We start from the raw sequence: 14,810 nt of genomic DNA, 5'->3' as shown, positions 1-14,810 counted from the left end.
ATGTTACCAGAGTTGTGCATGAGTCCATGCAAATCAATTCCTAAGTGACATGAATTTCAAGTGTACTGTTGTTTTGTACAGGTTTCTCTCTGGCATCTTTAAAACATGACTGTATTCAGGAATGGATACTCAGTGTTGCCACTGAGTGGGAGCTTCCTGCTGGCAGGCACTGAGACCAGTGTGGGTTCACATGAACTTCAGAGACCAGCAGAGAAATAAATCTGCACTTCAAAGCATGTTTGTCTCCTTTAAGTTTGGTCTCAGCCAAAATAAATGCTGAAAATAATAGTTGAAACATAAAGCTTCTCAGCTATTTTAAGAATGGTAGGATTGCTAAAAGGACCTTCCTATTGATTTTTAAGAATGATATAATTTCAACATCCTATTTTTTTTTCCTAAAAAAGATTTTGTCAAAATGAAATTACCCTTTTCATTTCTTTTTTACTGTTTAAGAGATGCATGTATCATTTACAATCAGAAACACATTTCTTGGTCAAGTGAAAATAACGTTGATATAAATCTGCCAGGGTTTTGAATGGTTTTGGCCTGAAGAGTATACAAAAATAAATAATTATCAAAAAAGCACTTTTTGTTGTTCCATTGTTTATGGAGTAACAATTATATTAGTTGATTAATTAGTTGGGCTAACCTCTTGAACAGTGTGACAAAATTACTCTATGGTCCAGATAACAACTATGCATTAAACCCCCAGTAAACCTTGGATTTTAACTCCAAACATCAGGTCTGCCAAACAGATAAAAACGCGTCAAAACTCCAATGTCATAATGTTGCGATGTATCACAACTCCTAAAAGTAATCCACAAACTAAAAAGCCATCAGTAATAAAAAGTTATTGTGTTATGTTGCTTAGCCAAGCAAACAAGGACTCATATTGTCCATTAAATTAGTGTTTTGTTTAAGAAGCGGGAGTAACCCCATTAAGATGTTGGCAATTTATCTGCTTCATTATGCACTAATAAATCAAAAACATCACAGTAAAGAGGAGTGAGAAAGAAGAATGTTTGTCACACAGGATGTTTTCAGCCTTTAGACAGCAGAGGTCAATAAATGCAGCAGTGATTCGCCCTGTAACTGTCCTTTAAAAGAACCGTAAATCAATTTTATAGATCTGTGCTGCAGTGGTTGTTGTGGCAAATGTTGACTTAAGTGCACATAAGATCAGTTTATTAAAAAAAAAAAAATAAATAAATAAATAAATAAATAAATATATATATATATATATATATATATATATATATATATATATATATATATATATATATATATATATATATATATATCTAAGCTGTTAGTATTATTGAAAAAAAGTTAGCACTGACATACAATTAAAAATCTAAAGTATGATGACATCAATAATAACAACTATGTTACCTGGGGGAATAACAGTGGTTCAATAGAGAAAGAGTAAACACCTCCAGAACTAAAGTTTAAAAAAAAAAAAAATTACTCCATTTACCAATACAAACACTAAAGGTATTAGACCATTGTTATGTTTTTTGTCCATTAACTAAATATTCAAACAGGCCACAAGAGTATTTTTGCTGACAAAGATCTTTCTCTCAGAGATCTATTACATCCGATTATAACATTTTCAACTATGACCAGCTCCCATTAGAGAAATCTCTTCATGCAAACACAGATATTAAAGATTGTGTTTTCCTCACTCAAATAAAATCCTATAAGACCTTTTTTTTGTCAAACAAGACCTTACTTTGAGATCTTCCCATTGATTGTTATAGGAAAAAAGTCCCTTTTGAGAGCTGCAAATTGCAGTTGAGATCAAATATCTCTGCAACACTTTAATATGTGAGGGTAACCCAGAGAAACCCTCTCTAATGTGATAAAGCACTTCAGACCCTTCCAGCTGTGTGATGGATGGTGGTAGTACACAGCCAGATAACTCACCTTCCTGGGTGTCCTATCCCTGGAGCACCAAGGTAACAGGATAATCAATGTAAGTGCTTTAGCTATAGATTAGGAAATTACAAAATTGACTTTTAAAAAAGCAACCAACATCCAATGTTCCCAAGTTAACACGCTAACATGTTGCTTCATAATCACAAAATTGTTTAGAAAAAATTCTTTAGAGCTACAAATGATCAAAATAAAAAAAAAAAACATATCTTTTTATTTCCTGTGGTCTTTGGGAAGGACATACAGATCCCTGTAAATACGTTGGTTCACCTAGTAAAGATGTCAGAATCACCTTTTATTGCAGCTGTGCTTTTCTTTTAAATCCAGCCTTCAATTTGGAAACATTACTTAAATGTCGGATTTGTGTTTTCACCAAATCAGCCGTTATATGATACACTTGCCAGTCTGCTGCTATTAAAATAAGGTGCTAAACCGCAGCTTCGCCCTCGTTTTGGAGCTGAACTGGTTAAAAATCGCTTCTAGTGCTGGATTATGTGGAAAAGACAGCGACAGAGCGAGGTGCTTTGGTTCTGCTGTTGGAAGGAGCGTCAAAGTCTGAGTCACTGTTCACTGCTAAACTTTCTCATATCTGCACTCAGTGCTGCAGATATGCGACTGGAACTGTGTCGAACAAGGCTGGATGAGGAACCGTGTTTATCTTGCCACCATGCACAGGGAAGAGGGTAGTAAAAAGAAAAAAATGGTTTCCTAAGTTCATCGCTTGAGACCTACAGCAAATTGAATTTTTCAGTTTGAGATTATGTTACTGCTATGACAGATTCATTTATTTAAAAAAAAAAAAGTTCTGATCCATCTTTCTCAGGGGGTGCAAGTAATTGCAGGGGGTGCTGTAAAGATAAATATTCAGAAGAAGTGAGAGAATAATGTATCCCGAAAATCATTCATTTATTTAACGCTTTCTCATTTCCCTCAAAGGTTGTAAACCTGCAGCAGAAAGGTTTAAATACTCTGTACGGGCTATACAAAGCAACTTGAGGGGGTGAAAGAAAAACTTTCCAAATCTCCTTCTGCTGATGTGAAGGACATCGACATTACAAATTAAGCAAGCGGATCAAAACGTATTGATCCATATGTTCAATGTTAAACATGTTCAGTTCTTTTTTTTTTTTTTTTTGTATAACAAAATCAGGTAAAAGCTAATTGCATTTCAAATCCGGCAGCCTTTCTCCAAACCGCATCAGCATGCACAAAACATTTCTAGACAGCACTGAGCTGCACAGGTTCCCCACCATCAGCTTGATGGGATAAGGCTATTTTTAGGGGTGGGTGTGTTTGCTCTTACCGCTGAGCTCGGAAAAAGGGACATCGTGTCTCGGGGAAAGGTGCGGGGAGTTGAATTTTTCAAAAGCGCACAAATAGAAATGGGATTTGTCTCTGCAGGACAGGAGGGGCTGAGCTGATATGCAAACACACGCCTGCACACACAAACAAAAGATATTTGCAGTGTTTAATATTTCTCTGCCACACAGACAGACAAAGCTCACAGTGGAGCAGGGGGGAAAAAAAAACATTATGGCTCTCACACCTGAGTGGACACTTTAACCTGATCCACAGCCAGCTGCCCTGGACATCAAACAGACAGAGCCCTCAGCTGTTGAGGCTTCACTGTATGGACACACAGGAAGCTGGGCTGTGAATATGTAAACGTGTTGCTGCAGATGACTAAACATGCACCTCTCCCACGATAGCATCTCTCAGTTTCTCTCCATTATATAATTCACTTCACTTCAGGCAAGGAAAGCGCTGCTAAACACAGTCCAGAGAGAGACTGCTGAAGAAGAAAAAGGGCAGCAATGATAACGTTTGTAGAAGTCAGCAGCTATAACAGAAACTTTAATTATTATGCTTGTGGAGGGGTAACGCCAACAGGAAGATGTGTCCTTATCCTCGAAAGTTTTAAAGAGGTTTTGCAGCACGTTGTTACCAGGAGCCACAAGAAAGTGTTCTACACCTTCCATAGCACAATTCTCAACAGCCTGGGAACGAAAAATCAATATGAAATATGATGTGGAGCGCTGTTTAATAATATGAAGCCACGCTTTTTAAAATCGATACCTCTACCTCTGGAAGTGAGGAAAAAATGTGCCCACAAGCTCTGATACAGACACAGGACAATGCATGGAAAAAATAATAATAAATCAAACATCAGGGTAAAGAAAACTGCATTTCAGAGCTGACAGTATTTGTTCATGAACGGATAAATTTAGGTTTGAGATGGAAGGTGAATAAAAAGGTTATACAGTACCTCTTTTCAGGAGTCCGCAGTACAAAACACTTTCCTCTCCTGCCCTGATCTGCCACACAGAAAATAATAGGTGCTCCTTTAGATAAGTTTAGATCTCACTAGTTATTCTAGTCCTTATTCTGTCTGTTCAGATTTGCACATTATGTAGTATACTTTGAGCTCTATTAATCTTTAATACTTTTGCAGACTTTGTCTGACCTTTTAAAGGGTGCCTGCTCAAAAGCTGCCAATCAACTCACCTAACTGACTAAAGAGTAAATTAGGGAATAAAAAATGTCCATAAATTATTACATGATTCACCAATACATAAGTTGAATCTATGAGAATAATAATGATGACACAGGTTCTCCAACCCTGACCAGGTTTCCCTATGTTTCTTAACAATATGCCTTGCATATACTACTCTTCTTCTGAAGATGGTTTGACACACTTTAAGAAAGCCTGGAGTACGACCAATCAAGACAGATTACAAGAATGCCTCGCTGCTTGGAAGGAAAATGTAAAGAAATCACTGACACTGACCCCCCGGAACAACGCAGATGTTGTCCGACTTTGATTTAAGGGCTATTTTAATGCTTTTAAGGATAAGCTCTGGTTACCATTATTCAAAAGCTATTTGTGCTCGGTGATTTTGAACAGAGGTTTTGTTGTAAATAATTCACTTGGCATGTGGAATAACTCAGTCTAGTTTTGGCCAGTCTATGCAAATTAGATTTTGTACTCCAGAGCCCCTCAGAGAAGTGAAATATCCCTTTATTACTTCAGCTCTGAAAGATGGAAACCATCCAGAGAAGAATCAGCGCAAAACAAATCTTTGAATATTTACCAGCATTCTGATTAAGAATAATAACAGAAATAAGAATTCCTTTAATGTCCCGCGATGGGGAAATTTGGGTGTCACAGTGACAACTCATGAACAATTACACATAATTATAGCAATGGGGAAAAAAGAGAAAAAAGAGCTAATCAGTCTAATCTAAGGTTAGCTCTAAAGAAACACCAAGGGTAGAAGATAAGCGTATATACCAGAGTAACTATTGAACAAAGGAAAAAAAAGTATTTGACAGTGGAAAAAACTCCAGCCTATTTACACAACACACAATAATAGAATATGCCGATTTACATAAAGTACGAAACATAAGGTCATGATGGCTAACCTGACAGAAGCCAGACGCATGTCGCTCCGCCTAGCTCCACTCACATACATCTGGGACACCGCCATAGGAATTGTCTTTATTGAAGGCTGGGGCTTAACAAAAATTCTTGCATATGATTGGATAAGCCACTTGTCTGTCATCTTTATCGACGTGATATTTCAACTACTCACACCGAAGCTAACCCGTGACGCTGATGAGAGCGACGCGGCTCTAGAGGCACGCGTTTTATTGACAGTGAGCTGACAGGAAGAGGGGGAAAGACAGGCGGCAAAGCGCCGCGGGTCGGAGTCGATCCCGGGCCGACCGCGTCGAGGACTAAAGGCCTCCTAACATGGTTTGCGCTAACCGCTAACCGCTCCGGTGCGCGTCCGCGTCTCAGTGTTGTAGTCAAGTCACTATGCCTCGAGTCCGAGTCCGAGACCAGGTTCGAGCCTCCAGTGTTCAAGTCCGAGTCAAGTCCAAGTCATTCAAAAAAATGCGAGTCGAGTCCGAGTCAAGTCCGCTACTCATCCGAGTCAAGTCCGAGTAGAATCACTATTGATCCAAGTTCGTTGTAGGAACATGCCGTGACGTGTGATGTATGACATGAAGCAGTAACATTCCATTGCACTAATAATGGCGCTCCCCGAGCGAGCTATTTTTAGAACGTGACGTCATATAACGTGGTACAGGTTGGGCAAATATGCGTTTTCCTTCACTCTTTCACTGTAGTTACCCTTGGTTTTACTCTGTAAAATGACTGCTTTTTCCAAGTCTATGACGTCTCCTAACCATGGTTTTTAAACATTGTTGTTATGGAACGTGTAACAGCGACTCGAGGTACGCTGATAGGCCGCATATGAAGGATGTTAAAGCCGCAAGCGGCGTCGATCGGCCCTCGCAGCCAAGCACGCTCCGGCCTATTGGCCACCGCCGTGGCTCCGGCCAGCCGGCAGGCGGGGTTCGCACACAGCCGGCCGCCCGCCACCGCAGATGCTGTCACGCATTTTCCTCGCCCGTCCACCGGGCGATTCCCACAAACGCGTTGGGCAGCGCTCCCCCATGACTCACAACAAATCTAGTGCAATAATATTCTAATGACATTAAAATTATAGCCTAATGATATAAAAAAAAAGTCGAGTCTTTTTCTCAATATCCGAGTCAGAATGATCTAAATGTGGGAGTCCGAGTCCAAGTTCGAGTCATCAGTGCTCAAGTCCAAGTCAAGTCACGAGTCTCTAAATTTACTACAACACTGCCGCGTCTGCGTGTCCTCTGCAGACGTGGACGCGCCCCGGAAAACAAAACTTGCCAAATCCGGTCTGGAGAAGGGCAAAAACATAATTTCCACCAACAAAAGCCTTCAGAGCCGTTCTCTGATGTTCTTTTAATGAAACAATATTAGATAGATTGGACAACACGGAAGAAATAGCAGCATCAATGTTAACGCTTGCTTTCCTCGACGAGCCGCCATTGCTATCAAAACAGTCTCACGCCACTACATCACATCTATGAAATGCCAGCCCTGCGTCCTGAGTGGCCAGACCATAAAATTGGTTGGAGAAATCACTTTCAATGGCCGATGTCCCAGATGTATGTGAGTGGAGCTAGGCGGAGCGACATGCGTCTGGCTTCTGTCAGGTTACATGGTGGCCCCCACAACAGAAAAACTATTAGAGTTTTAATCATTGTCTTATTAAACATATTTTTTTTAATTGTTGAGAATCAAAACAGAATAAAAAACTTTAACTACTTTAAACGTGTCCAGTGATGCAGTCTCAGCTGACGTGCCGACAGCCACCGACAGCCCGAACTTATTCTAATTGCAGCCCATTTCAAGGTTTTAGTTAACATTTATTCAAACCATCTTTGCAAAATTATCACCTGAGCCAACTGATAACAATAGCTGTTGCACACCTTTTTGTAATCCTTTCCCGGTTCGGTTTTGGAAGAGATGCAGAGATGTGAAGTGATCAGGTATAATAAGGAAAATAAATAGAATTTACAATGTAGGAGCAGAGAACAGCTGAGCAAAAGGGAACATGGAGTGAACGGAAGAAACCAGCAAAAAAACTATGAAAACCAGTAAGCTTATATACTGTGGGGAGCGGAGGTTAATGACATGGCCTAGGTGTGTCAATCGGTGGATTTGTGGAGCAGCAGAGAAGGCAGGCTAAGCTGGGAGAAAGACTAAACAACACATAATGGGTTGAGCTAAAACACAAAGAAACCATCAGGGAAAACAGAACTGAACAGTTCTTTCTGTTCACAAAAAAGAACTAAGAAACTGAACACAAAGCATGACCTAAAAGGGAAAGACCTAAAGAACATAACAAGCAATGATCAAAACTCAATCACCCCAGGATCATGACAAATCCTCTCAGTGTCTTTACATTAATACTCTTCTTTTGATACGATACAGCAAGACACTGCTTTTAGTTCAGAGCCTCCTAAGCTCCCACATCTCACGTTATCCTTAAACCAACTGGTAGATTTATGGGATTCTTGGGAACAGGCCAGATTTTAAGGCAATAGATAAAAGAATTTGACTGAAGTGAGCTTTGTTTGAACTTAGAGGGGAAAATGAAAGAAGACACTTCAGTATAACCTCAGAAACATAAGAAAGAAAAAGTTCAGTGCTTGCCCTTCAATGGATCTTCTACAGAAACAACTTTCCAACTGGTGCAAAGAAGATTATTATTTTTTTTTTTTTTCTGTGTGTGGCGAGTGGGGCACAAGGGAGGGATGGGGTGAATGAGTTTTTCTTTTCAGGTATGGGTGTGGTCCGCTCCCTCTCCCAAGAACATCTCAAGTCTCCGATAGGTGCGGAGCCCATCCCCCCACGTCCTGCCCTCCTCCACTTCGTTGGCGGGCGCCTTGGCCCCCTGGCGCATTAGTTGGCTTCGGGTTTGGGGCGGGTTCCCGGGCGTGCGCCGGCCCGCTCCTGGCGGCCTCTTCGCGGGGCCTGGCCCCCCGGGGGGCTTCTTTAAAAGAAGATTATTTAAAACTGAAGCTTTTAGCTGCTTTTTTTTAGAAGAGAAAGAGCTACTAAAGAGCTGCAAAAAGAAAAATTGAATGAGGTAGCAGAAATGCTTAAACTCTGGATATTGATCAGTTGCTGAACACATGAAAACTGGCATTTGCCGAAAGATACACTTAATTTACCATTGGATATTTGCAATAGCATATCATTTTGACACTGTAATTGAGTCCAGCGTGAAAATACACCAACCACCAACATAATTTTTCTGTTATGAAAACAAATCTGTAGATTCATGCAATTATTCTCTTTTTACACTATGAAAAAACTTTTAAAACTCTTAGTGTAAGCGCTCTTGAAAAACATTGGATGTGCAGTCATGGACAGTGACTACTATGGATCACTGGAAAATAACCAGAAAGCACTTTTTATCTTCAAGAGGACATAAATGCACGTATTGTTAAAACAACATCTCATTGTAGCATATAAAAAAGAAAAATATACAACAATAATTACAGTGTTTTTTTCTTTAAAGCAGATGAAAATGTCTGGATACATTTATGCTGCGGATAAAAAAATGGCTTCGGAGGTAGCAGTATGTTTAGGTCAATAGATTTTTTCTTTGGGCCAGTCTGCCTCCAAAACTGCAAGACAACCAGACCCACCATACTTAATATATATTAAACTCAATTCTAGCACTTCTAATTCTACAAAAATACTAAAAATGCTTATGTCAAGAGGTCTAATCAATAATCCAAAGTTGCTCAGTAGTCAACACCATGAAACATAATTAACATTTTCAACTGCACACTTGGACAAGCATTTTGTGGTCATGCCAAACAAGGATGGACCCATTTTTGGTCTTCAAATTTAAACCAAAGTATGGTGGTGGCAGCATGATGTTGTGGTACTAGTGTTATTGGTGAAAATCTGATATATGGTTGCCTACAAGTATGGGTGAAAAGTCAAATTTCGCAGACATATTATTAATAACCTTTTACTTGTTATTATTGAAATGTAAATGAAGGAACTGATGAGGGCAACAGATGTTAGATTAATAAAAAACTGGACATGAAATGAGAGCATTTTATAACAATTACCCTTGTGTGGTTGTCTGCATACAGTACAAAGTGTACAAAATGAAAGATTTATCGAAAGCAGTTAATGAATTTTAAAAAAAAAGTAAAATAACTGATAAAAATGCAATAATCTTCTAAGTTTTGTTCTTAAGTTTTTGTTGGGGTGTTTGGCAAACAACTAGGTGCAGTACTACCTTCAACCACAATCAAAGTCACTCTGTTCGGGTAGCACTATTTATCTGAATATTATTATTATTACTTTTTTGACAAGCCAGAATGAAAAAAAGCAGCAAAAATAGAAGTAGTGACACTATTTTCAAAATGTAAGGGGTAGAAAGTCCAGATAACTAACTGAAAGTGTATGGAGTAGAAGTAAAAAGCAGGTTAAAAAAATTATTACTCCAGTAAAGTATAAATAACCAGAATTTCTACTTAAGTAAGGTAACAAAGTATTTGTACTTGACACCTCCATTTCAATATCTAATATTAGCAAATTATGCCTAAATTTAGGTCCGAGCTTGAAAACCAAACTTATTTAAAAAAGCTCTAACAATTTTGTCAAGAATTGTAGTCGGATATCATGCCAGAGTTAAGCAAGAAGCTCATAGATGCCTTCTTCAAAAAGCAGGGGGTAAGGGGCTTTTTAACGAATATTAGTGAGCATAACGTTAGCGAAAGCTAGCAGCGCAGACTTGAGTTTGCATAAATGAGTCGTTTCTTTCAGACTTATTTTTTATTATCATTATTGTCTTTAAAAAATGCAGTTTCAGGTTGTCGAAGTAGGCAGGAATTGCACCAAATTGCCGCAATTAATAAGTTGAGCGTTTTTTTTAATAGCAAAGATTTCCCACATACGATTTGCAATGGTCCTCTAGTTCCACACAATGCTCTGTCATCTCTCTGCACAGATATGTTAGAGCCAAAATGACAAAACACATCAAGTGAAGTAAAAAATAGCAAAAGTTGAATTGTGGTGAGCCTCTGCCATGAAGTTGTTCTCTCAGTGGCTTCTGTTTGGCTAATGCTTGGGCCCTAAATTGCAAGGCAGTTCATGCAGAAGATGTTTAGATATTTTAGGCTAAGCAACAGAAGAGGGCACATGGGTGAACAGTGTCACTCCTAAAGCCACACTACAAGCGTGGCTTAAAAGGGACATTAGTCACACACACATGACTGATTGGTTGTTGAAGCTTCAAACTTTAAAAAAAATGTCAAGTTTCACATCAATCCAAGTGGAAAAATAAGTCTTGTAAAAACGAGACAAAAAGAAAAGCTATACAGAGCTGTCAGCAAAGTGCTTTTGCTTTTGACATTAATCCAACTAATAAGATTGTTGGGGGGGATTTGGCTCATGGAAAACAGTTCTCCAACGAAGTGGAAAGAGTCAAGAGTTCACACAATAATGCATCATTGTACTTTAAGCAGGAAAAACATGCAATGATTTTGTTTTGTTTTGTTTCATTAATTTTAAATTAAAAAAAAATACACCACCCCGGTTGGTTAGTGCAGTACCCCTGTAAAGATGTAACTCATAAAAAGCCTAATTAAGTTGCAACAAACCCAAACAGCTTTCTAACTCAGGATTTGAAAAAAAAAAAAAAAAAAAAAGCATATAGCAGATATGTAAAGTCCTTTAATTACTTTGATTTACCAGGTCAGGGCAAGCCGTTAATACCAGATAATGCAGATATCTTCTGATCGCTGCACTGAAGAATCCATTAGACAAGTTTCCTTCTTCAAAGTTTCCTACTTGAAAACTCATTAGTAACTCCTGATCACCTAGCATGGCCACAGAATTTGATTAGGGATAGGGATGAGTGTGTCAGCATGAATAATGTAGGCGAGAAAGGAAAATATGCAGAATTAAATCAGTGTGGACTATACCGACACCAAGATATGATTACTGGTTTTAAAGGACTGTCTCGAGATAAGACTCATGGTGAGTACAACATGTAAAGAATCAAGGAGCTTCTTTGTCAAGTATTCATGAAAATAAAGAGTTTATCAAGAAAGACGAGCAAAATTGAAAGAAAAAAAAAGATTTGTAAGAAGTTCTGATGGAAGGTTTATGTACCATTTAAAAACAAACCAAAACAAAGGGGGAAAAAAGTACACAAGGGTTTTACTTGTGATAGAAATTCACTTTGAACTGATGCATTGTGTGCTCTAGAGTGGGATGTCTAAATTAACTGGGCCAACTTTTGCAAAGGTATTATGCTTGAAAAAAGGTACTGCTGAGAGCAAATGTCCTTTCCTGGCTTAGCTGTACCTAGAAATATCTATAGTATTGCACATTAAAGGGAATGTTTAGATTTAAGTGAGGTTACATTAAGTTATCACTAGTAACAGCTCAATTACATGGAGTAGAAATATATCACTAGTGTGAGTTTATTAAAAAAGGTAAATAAATACTTAGGTAGGCTAGCAGCTTATCAGACCGTAAATAAAGAGAGTTACAGCAATATAAAACAACTCCACCTGAAAACATTCATAATTGTACTATATAATGCTCCATTAGTGAATATTAGTGGACATGATCTCCAGTCCTCAAGAGCCAACGTCCTGCATGATTTAAGGGTGTCCCTAAATCATGCAGTGGCTAATTCAAATTAATAGTCATCCAGAGAGCCTGGTAAGTATGCATTTGATTCACATTGGCTGAACTAGGGACACATCATAAACATGCAGGAGAATGGAGTTGAAACCCCCTGGTTTACACTTCACAAGAGGCTGTTGCTAAGTTTGTGCCTGTTTTACTCAGCCAAACTATGCAAATGAATGTTGTTTGAGGTTGCATCAATCTGCATCAGCAGTCCACTCTAAGTCTGCCAAGCGTGGAATAAATTTAGCAATTTTGCATCTGGCTGTGGTTGGCGCAATAACATCAAGGGTGGTACGTGACATCATGACAACATGGTTACAGTGTAAAAAAAAATAAAAAGTATGAAAAATAGAGAAATAAGAAAGTAATCAGGAGTGTTTGTTACAGGCAGCACCCAAGGTTTGGGTGATGTGCATGACCTGCAAGGCACAATTTGTTAATAACAGAAAATGGTTGAAGATTAAAATTAAAAGATTAAAAACCTCTATTCTTTCCACTAGTCTCGCTTTGCCTAATTTTCCTACCCCTCTTCCTAAACAATATACATTTCCAGATGTTAGAACTGAGGGGGCCTTGTGCCTTCTGTCACACTACGTCTTCTGCAAACTAAGGAATTTGCAATGCACATTTCTCTTAACATTTCCTTTTTTGTCTGCTAGTCTCGCTCCATAATTACTTCCTTTGCGATAGTTAAAGGAACCATGAAGACTGCAGTGCACACATCATGTCACGATGACACGAGCCTCCCTGACTCAGTGATTCTTCAGACTTAATGAGCTATTGAGAGATAATTGCTCCTGCAGGGCAGCCGTAACTGACACCAGTGACTACAGCACGTCACTCAGTCAAACCACTGACTGCTTCAGTAGGACTGCAGGCTCCATTTAATGTCAGCGATCACAAACGGTCAAATAAAATCAATAGCTGGGCCGCTTACTTCAACTCATTCTTTTTTTCTGAGCCACAAAGCTGAGCTGCAAAGCACAGAGGTTTTTATCAAAAACTTGTGTTTTATGTCAATGTGAAAGATGGTACCATGATATACCGTGACAACTACAGGGTTTTTTATAAAAATACAAAAAAATAAAAACACTAAATCGCAAGGACAAAGTCTTATTTGATTAAACCCAAAAGCGAGAGCATTTTGGATTGATGTTGACAGTGCAGCAGGGACAAGGTTTAGTTGCCAAGGGCAAGAGCATCTGAAATCTGAGACTCAGGAAAGATCCACTCATGCTGTAGCATAACGGGATCCAAGGGATGGCCTGGACTCCAAGTACAAACTGTGTCCTTGTCCACTCTGACTTGGGCTTTGACCTCAGCAGACAACAGACAGCAGTGAGGAGCAAGGACACATCCCTGCGGCATGTGACCGAGTCCATCTTATAAAATGAAGCCCAGCATTTTAAAGATGTCTGACATTGTTGGTAAGGAACAGAAACGTGTATATTTTACAGCTCAGTAGTTTTTATTTTGTATAAACATTTCTGTACAGATTTACCATTGGGTTTTGGTTTTCGTTTGTGTTACTTTTCAGTATTTCCTTGTTGTTTATTATGTTTTGACAGGTTTTGGCATATTCTGTTGTTAATTTCTCAGTTTTTTTGCATTGTGTTTTTTTGTGCATTTGGGTTTTATTTCTCTTAGAGCTCTGGTAATATTTCCCCCTTGGTTTATAGATTCTTTTGACTCTTAGGTCTGCCATATTTGTGTTAGTCTCCTTCCCTCAGCCTTCCTGCTTACCTTCTCCCTCATCCTCTGATTATCACACCAGCTTCCAATGTCATTCTCCTCACATCCCTCAGTATTTAAGTTCATTGTCAGCCATTGTTGCCTGCGAGATTTTCCCTTAAAACCTTCATTTTTTCCTAATTTTACTGCATGTGCTTTTTGTCCTGTTTTCCATGTGTTCCTGTGAAGGTTCTATTATTATGAAATCCTCACAATTCTCATCACATGTTCCAATCTGCTCTTTGGTTGGCACAATATGCCAAAAAAGCTGTTTAATTTTACATTTAGTGGCTAAATATTTATAATATATGGTGCCACTCATAAGGTTTATAGACATTCCTCGTGAACACAGATATATTTTTTTGGCATTTAGTAATGCATTTGAACAATTACATAAACAGCTTCTATTATTTTTAATAACAAGAATCTGGTGCACCAGCGTAAATTTATTATGGGTCACCTCTTATCAGCACAAGGTCAAAACTGTACACACAGGCTTAAATATATACATAAACCTCCAATAATATTTGGCTAAATGCACATGTAGCCATTAACAAGGTCCTGTCATCATTTTTGCTGTATACTTGACCACTCTTCTTATAAAAAATAGTAAAGGCAATTTAAAGTGGTTGGTTTCTTGGCAAAGACCCAGCTTTTAAGCACACGTTAAAAGCTTTTAATAGGGTTAACATTTGCCCATTGTGTTTGTGGTGAAGGGGTCAGTTTTGGAGCAAATGCTTGTGTCTTGGTCAGCAGCCTCTCAGTCAATGTTGTTGTTAAACCCTTTTTACTGTAGAAAGAGACACCGGTGTTTTATTTCACACTTCAGAGCCTGGGCTGCTCCTAACCATCCTATCTTGCTTCATTTCATCTAAGATGACAGTTTGGGTCAGATGAGTAACACTTTGACACAGTTGGGTATTCCAACAGGACAAAGATCCCAAACACACTTCAAAAAAGGGCTTTGGAATAAATTAAGCCACGTAACATATAGCTACTGAAATGACCCCGGCCTGTAGCCTCTTGAATTATTTATGAGATTTTCTGTAAAGCCAGGCCTGTGCCAGGAAACCAACAAAAC

The 14,810-nt window shown here is 38.7% G+C and overlaps 1 protein-coding gene across 1 annotated transcript in view; it reads right to left on the bottom strand.

Annotated features, from left to right (window-relative positions):
• Nucleotides 1-14,810, bottom strand: part of LOC118566191 (low density lipoprotein receptor adapter protein 1-like) — a 53,391-nt gene that overhangs the window by 34,348 nt on the left and 4,233 nt on the right. The window contains exon 2 of the mRNA XM_036147601.1: nucleotides 3,239-3,371. Coding sequence (XP_036003494.1) covers nucleotides 3,239-3,371 — 133 coding nt within the window. The remainder of the gene's footprint in view (nucleotides 1-3,238; nucleotides 3,372-14,810) is intronic.

This window comes from Fundulus heteroclitus, chromosome 15 (genome assembly GCF_011125445.2).
Source record: "Fundulus heteroclitus isolate FHET01 chromosome 15, MU-UCD_Fhet_4.1, whole genome shotgun sequence".
Classification (NCBI taxonomy): Eukaryota; Metazoa; Chordata; class Actinopteri; order Cyprinodontiformes; family Fundulidae; genus Fundulus; species Fundulus heteroclitus.
Note: the sequence above shows the minus strand (reverse complement) of the source record. Positions and strands in the feature narration are given on the sequence as shown.